Source organism: Lucilia cuprina, chromosome 3 (genome assembly GCF_022045245.1).
Source record: "Lucilia cuprina isolate Lc7/37 chromosome 3, ASM2204524v1, whole genome shotgun sequence".
Lineage (NCBI taxonomy): Eukaryota > Metazoa > Arthropoda > Insecta > Diptera > Calliphoridae > Lucilia > Lucilia cuprina.
Genome location: NC_060951.1, coordinates 31,254,847 through 31,261,213, shown reverse-complemented (window position 1 = coordinate 31,261,213; position 6,367 = coordinate 31,254,847). Strand labels below are relative to the sequence as shown.

The following is a 6,367-nucleotide window of genomic DNA, read 5'->3' as shown; positions in this document are numbered from 1 at the left end:
CTATCTATCTATCTATCTATCTATCTATCTATCTATCTATCTATCTATCTATCTATTTATCCAATAGAAAAAATCATCTCTGCTCAAGGGGTAGAGGAAAAAAGAGTTTCCCCAGTTTTGTCAGATGTTGTCTAAAAATCGACGACCAATACGAATATATTTTATTTATTATGGTCTTTTGCATGCTCAAATATAAACAAAAATAATTTAAAATATTTTTTCAAATCATAAAATAACATAGCAAAATTAAGAAATACATATATACCTTAAATTATGTAATTATATGTGAATGAACTGCCAAAACGTAATTGGATATAATTTTTAGTTTTTCAATACATTCACAAAACTCTTGAATAATACACTTGCTAAACAATTTTTGAAGAAGTGAAAGTACTAACTACCACAACAATTTCCATTAACTTTGAATTTTAAGTTTAAACTCAAACTCAGAGTAGATCATTGTAAAACCACATTTAAAAAGTTAACACCCAAAATATGCGTTGACCTATTTTACGCAAGTTCAAGTTCAAGAAACTTAAAACATTTCTATCTAAAAATACTTTTACTTTTTAAAAAATTTAAAACTTTATAGGTAATTTGTTTTAAAATTTTGTTTACTATAAATAACCTGGCTAAAAGCGAATTAGAATCACAGTTGAAGTTTGAATTGTTTTAAACAATTATCCTAAAATTAGTTAAAACAAATTAAATTGTTTTCTCCTTTAAGTAATTAAAATGAATTCCTGGTCTAGTTTTGCTGTGGTTTTAGCAGTTTGTGGTCTAGCAGCTGCAGGACACTATCATCATGAGGGTGGTCATGGTGGACATGGAGGTGCTGGTGTTGCAGTGCATTATTCGGTAGTTACAGAGCATAAAGCTGATCAGCATGGTCATGGTGGTGGATCTGGTGGTCATGATGCTGGGCATGCCACTGTGCATACTTGGGGACAAGATGCTGCAGCAGGTCATGATGAAGGACATTCTGAAGGTGCTTATGATGAAGGATATTATGGTGGTCATGATGACGGTGGACATGATGATGTTCACTCTTCTGGGGGACATGATTCAGGACATTATGGTGGTCATGATGGTGGCCATGATGATGGTCATGATCATCATGCTTATCCCAAATACGAATTTTCTTACGGTGTTAAGGACCCCAAAACAGGCGACATTAAAAGCCAATCCGAAACCAGAGATGGTGGCAATGTTAAAGGTAATATAGTGGGTTTTGTAGCGAAAATACTTAACTTTTAATATATTAAATTCAATACGTATTTCTAGGTAGCTACACTGTTAAGGAAGCTGATGGCACTACACGCCATGTAGAATACTCTGCCGATAAACATAAGGGGTTCAATGCTGTTGTTCATACCTCGGGTCAAGCTCATGCCGGTCATGGTGCTGAATATGCTCATGGTGGACATGATCATGGCTATGATCATGGTCATGGCAAAGCCAGCAGTTATGTCATCGTTAAGAAACAAGAAGAATCAAAGCATTAAGAATGTAGTATATTTTTGTTAAACTTTAAAGATGTATTAGATTTTTGTTAAACATGTATTTTAAATAAAAGCGATTAAAAAAGAAAACGAAAGTTTAAATTTGGATGCTTTTAATGAGAACAACAAGAAAAGAGTACAGTCCAGTCTATAATCTAGTGTATAGTCTAGCCTACAGTCTAGTAAATTGTTTAGTCTGTAGTACAGTCTAGAGTATAGTCTAGTCTATAGTATAGTCTAGTCTATAGTCTAATAAATAGTTTAGTACATTGTCTAATGTAAAGTCAAGTCTATTATTTAGTCTATAGTCAAATCTATTATTTAGTCTATAGTCTAGTTTATAGCCTAGTCTAGTCTATAGTTTACTCTATAGACTAGTCTATAGTGTAGACTATACACTAGACTATAGACTAGATTATAGACTAGATTATAGACTTGACTATAGACTAAACTATATACTAAACTATAGACTAAACTATAGACTAGACAATAGACTAGACTATAGACTAGACTATAGACTATACTATAGACTGGTCTATAGTCTACTCTATAGTCTATAGTCTAGTCTATAGTCTATATTCTAGTCTATAGTCTAGTCTATAGTCTATATTCTAGTCTGTAGTATAGTCTATAGTCTAGTCTATAGTCTGGTCTAGTATATAGTCTAGTCTATTGTCTAGTCTATAGTCTAGTCTATAGTCTAGTCTATAGTCTAGTCTATAATCTAGTCTATAGTCTAGTCTATAGTCTAGTCTATAGTCTAGTCTATAGTCTAGTCTATAGTCTAGTCTATAGTCGAGTCTATAGTCTAGTCTATAATCTAGTCTATAGTTTAGTCTATAGTCTAGTCTATTGTCTAGTCCATAGTTTAGTCTATAGTTTCGTCTATAGTTAAGTCTATAATCTAGTTTATAGTCTAGTCTATAGTCTAGTCTATAATCTATAGTCTAGTCTATAGTCAAGTTTATAGTCTAGTCTTTAGTCCTGTCTATAATCTAGTTTTTAGTCTAATCTATAATATAGTCCATAGTCTAGTCTATAATCTAGTCTATAGTCCTGTCTATAGTCTAGTCTATAGTCTAGTCTATAGTCCAGTCTATTGTAGTATATAGTCTTGTCTATAGAATAGTCTATAGTCTAGTCTAGTCTATTATCTAGTCTATAGATATTCTAAATATGTAGATTAATTTTTTTTGCATTTTAATTTTTATAAAAAGTTTGTACATCCCAAAAAATATGTTTGTTAAACTATCTTCTGTTTATTCACTAACACACTTCCGTATAAATGCTTAACTTGTTTTGAAGCAAATGGAATAGAAAGGATAAAACTTTCTATAACTTTAATTAATTATTTGTCTTTAAAATTTCTATTTGTTACAAAGAAATTGTATTAACAAAAAGTTCTTACAAATCTTTACCCCAGATGGGACTCGAACCCACAATCCCCGGCTTAGGAGGCCGATGCCGTATCCATTGGGCCACTGGGGCGGTTAACAACAATCAGACAAAACTACCTATTAAACCACATCCAGCAATATAAAGGAGTCAAGAGCAAGCAGCACTTGTTGGTCATAAATATTTGTATTTGTCTATAACCAAAAAACGACAAAAACAAATTAAAATAAAAAAAGAATGTATAAAAATATTCTGATTAACACACACAAGAATAAATAGTGTTATTTATTAGTGTTTTGGCCAAAACAAAAAAGAAACAATGTATCTCTTAAATATGTATTAGAGAATTTAACAAATACAATAGAAAACAATCTATGACAGCAACAATAACAACAAGCCATGAAATAATACCAAGAGCACAAGCGAATATAGTGAAAATGACGTTGAAGAACATGTATGTTTGTATGTATGTATCTATCTACGATATTACGTGTACATGACTAACTAATAGGTATCTTATAGATACTTTTGCTTGGAATGTGCTTTTGTTATTGTCTTCAAAACATATGGTCTCTCATATTTAGTCATGCTTATTTCATATTTTCAGCTTTTTGTTTTGCTACGTATTTTCTTCTAAGTTGTTGTGTTTTTTTTTTGAGTATTTGTTGCTGTTGGCTGAATGAGTATTTACCAAAAACAACCACTATCTGTGTATCTCTATACTTTAAGAGTATCTTGTAGAAAGTAAGCACATGGTTGGTAATAAACATGTTTGAGTTGATTGTGTATACAAGTTTACAAACATTTATATTTGCTCATGTGAGTGTTTTCGATTAAAAGCAGTGGTTCTCAAATTATTCTTAGTAATAAGAATATGCAATTATGTAGTTAACAATTTTAGGTAACTGCAATGATTTGGTATAAGCTTGGAGCGAGAATAAAATAAGAAGTCGAAGTGCGTTACGTGAACAACTGTCGTGTTGGCGGGTGATACTTTTTCAACCGCAGGGTGACCTTTTAAACAACTTGCAAAAATATCAAAATATTTTGATCTTTCGTACAACCAACTGACAATTTCTTAAAGCAATTGTACTTGCAATTCATAAACAACCTTTTCACATTGTATCAGCAGTTGTATCGTTTATGGTATGCTTTATTTGATGGCAGCAATTCTTAAAAATGTTTCTGAAAATGTTTCTCTTCATCAAGCCATCTCAAATACTCAATATGTATATATAATCTCTGACCATTGCTGCCCCGTTGCTTAACTTCTCAAACACAAAAACATCACTTCCGTTACAATCACACGGTTAGAAAAGCTTCAGTTCAGTCAGCAACAGCACCTAGAGACATATTCAATGACAAAACGCGAAGGTTCGATCCCATTGCAAATGATTTAAAGGAAAGGCCAAGGATACATTTTATCGTCGCCAATTTAAGGTAACATTCGTTAAAAATCTAGCCGTTCGTTATATCGGATTTTACTTGAAGTGAGATTCGTTATATCGGGATTTGCCTGTAATTTGTATATGGGAAAAATGGGCAAACTATAGAAACTATAGACTGAAATATCGATAAATATAACAACTAGAGTCCTCAATTCATCAGAATTAATTATAGGATAGGACAAAATCTGGCAAACCAGCTGTAGAGATCGAGGCACCTAAAAATTGCACTAATATTAATATGTCCCTATAACACAAAATATCAAAATTATTATATAGAATAAAAATTGTTCGACTAGAAATTCTAGGTGCGGTATCTGACATGAAAATTAATTCGTATATCTGGAAAACTATTACAGCTTAAGTTCTTGAATGGTCGGGCAGTCTATAGTGGACCCATGACATCCTGAAGTATAATCAGAATTATAAAATAAAGTTTTAAATTCTGTAAGAATACATTTAGTTATATGTATGTTATAATTGCGGAAAATAATAATGAACTGACTAAAAATCGACAGAAGATCTACAGAATACTTATTATCTTTACTAACGTAGGGATGATGTCACTACATTGGTGAAAGCAAAGTAGATGCTCTGGATATTTCCAAAATGATAAGCTGGAATAAACGGTTGTCCGAAGTTAGTGTGGGATGATATATGTAATTTTATAAGCTGGAATAAACGGCTGCCAAATTATACAACGTTATCATATAAATTTTTAGAAAATGTTTAACAATCGTGTAAACTTGCAAATTTTTAATAATTTCTCTCGACCACTTCACCACTTTTATAAAATTTGTAACATTACAATCCCACCATAAACGTTTGGGAACCACTACTTGCTCTACACACAATTAGGTGGTGGATTTCATTCATAGAATTGTTTGTTGCTGTTAAAAATATTCTTCCACTCTCAACACATGTCAGTCTGCAACAAATATATAGATATTTTCATCATATACTTATTGTTATAGATTATGTTGATATAGAGCTAACAAGGATACCAGATAATGGAAGTAATATTAAGGCAACGCAAGAAGAGGAAATTATACATTTTGTCATTCAGAAAGATAATAACGAATGCTTATTTGTTTATAACAAATATGAAAATTTATATTAAAAAAATAAATTTTTATAAAATCCCATGAAAATCTATCCGATTTTGGAGATTTTTCAAACTGTAATATCTAAAAAAACTACCAAACTGGCAACACTTATTATGAACAAAGTTGAAATGCATAATTCTCTTCTACGCAATAAACTTCTTTACTCTCTATAAACATCTCTCTCATTTAGCTTTCTTTCGCACTATTTTTCTTGTATTTCTTCTTTTCTATAGGTTTTTGTTGTTTATTTAGAAAAAAAGCACGTGTAAGTTGAGTGTTTTTTTCGCTGTTGTAGGTATTCAGCGTGTTTCGATTCTAAAAATAATACTTGTGATGTTTTTTTATTCTTTTTTTCTGTTTTTGTTGTATTTTCGATGTGTGTAGACTTGAGTGAGTGTAGTAAATGGTGTTTTGATGCGTAGTGGTTGAAATAATTTTTTGTTAGGCTTTGTGTTGTTATAATCATTTGTCTCTGCCTGCGCTAACTGCCCCAGTGGCCCAATGGATACGGCATCGGCCTCCTAAGCCGGGGATTGTGGGTTCGAGTCCCATCTGGGGTAAAGCGTTTGTAAGATTTTTTGTTTATTTAAATATTTTTATTATTTAAAAAAATAATTTTACTTTTAATGGTTTTTTAATAAAAGTTGAAAGAGTATTTTTTTATGACTTACCGGTATCGAACGACTGGTTGATATATCAACTAATTGATCTTCCACATGTATAAAACCGGTATGTATGAGACCTATAAATAAAGAGTATATTTATTAAAATTTGTTTTTTTTTTAATGATATTCATAAAATATTTAAATTTTCTAACTAACTAACTAACAAACTAACTAACTAACTAACTAACTAACTAACTAACTAACTAACTAACTAACTAACTAACTAACTAACTAACTAACTAACTAACTAACTA

The 6,367-nt window shown here is 31.2% G+C and overlaps 1 protein-coding gene and 2 non-coding genes across 3 annotated transcripts; 2 read left to right on the top strand and 1 right to left on the bottom strand.

Moving 5' to 3' along the window:
• The first annotated feature begins 735 nt into the window (after positions 1-735).
• On the top strand, positions 736-1,505 carry LOC124418985 (adult-specific cuticular protein ACP-22-like). Its single transcript, XM_046947036.1, has 2 exons — positions 736-1,216; positions 1,285-1,505. Exons 1-2 carry the CDS (start codon positions 736-738, stop codon positions 1,503-1,505), a joined length of 702 nt encoding a protein of 233 aa, XP_046802992.1.
• A 1,412-nt stretch (positions 1,506-2,917) lies between these two features.
• On the bottom strand, positions 2,918-2,990 carry Trnar-ccu. Its single transcript has one exon. It is a non-coding gene; the product is annotated as a tRNA-Arg (tRNA).
• A 2,945-nt stretch (positions 2,991-5,935) lies between these two features.
• Trnar-ccu lies at positions 5,936-6,008 on the top strand. Its single transcript has one exon. It is a non-coding gene; the product is annotated as a tRNA-Arg (tRNA).
• Positions 6,009-6,367: the final 359 nt, after the last annotated feature.

What these genes read in the sequence shown, in the direction of transcription:
- LOC124418985 (XM_046947036.1), top strand. Translation starts at nt 736, where the DNA reads ATGAATTCCTGGTCTAGTTTTGCTGTGGTTTTAGCAGTTTGTGGTCTA. An exon ending in AGATGGTGGCAATGTTAAAG is followed by an intron (nt 1,217 to 1,284) that starts GTAATATAGTGG and finishes ACGTATTTCTAG; the next exon opens with GTAGCTACACTGTTAAGGAA.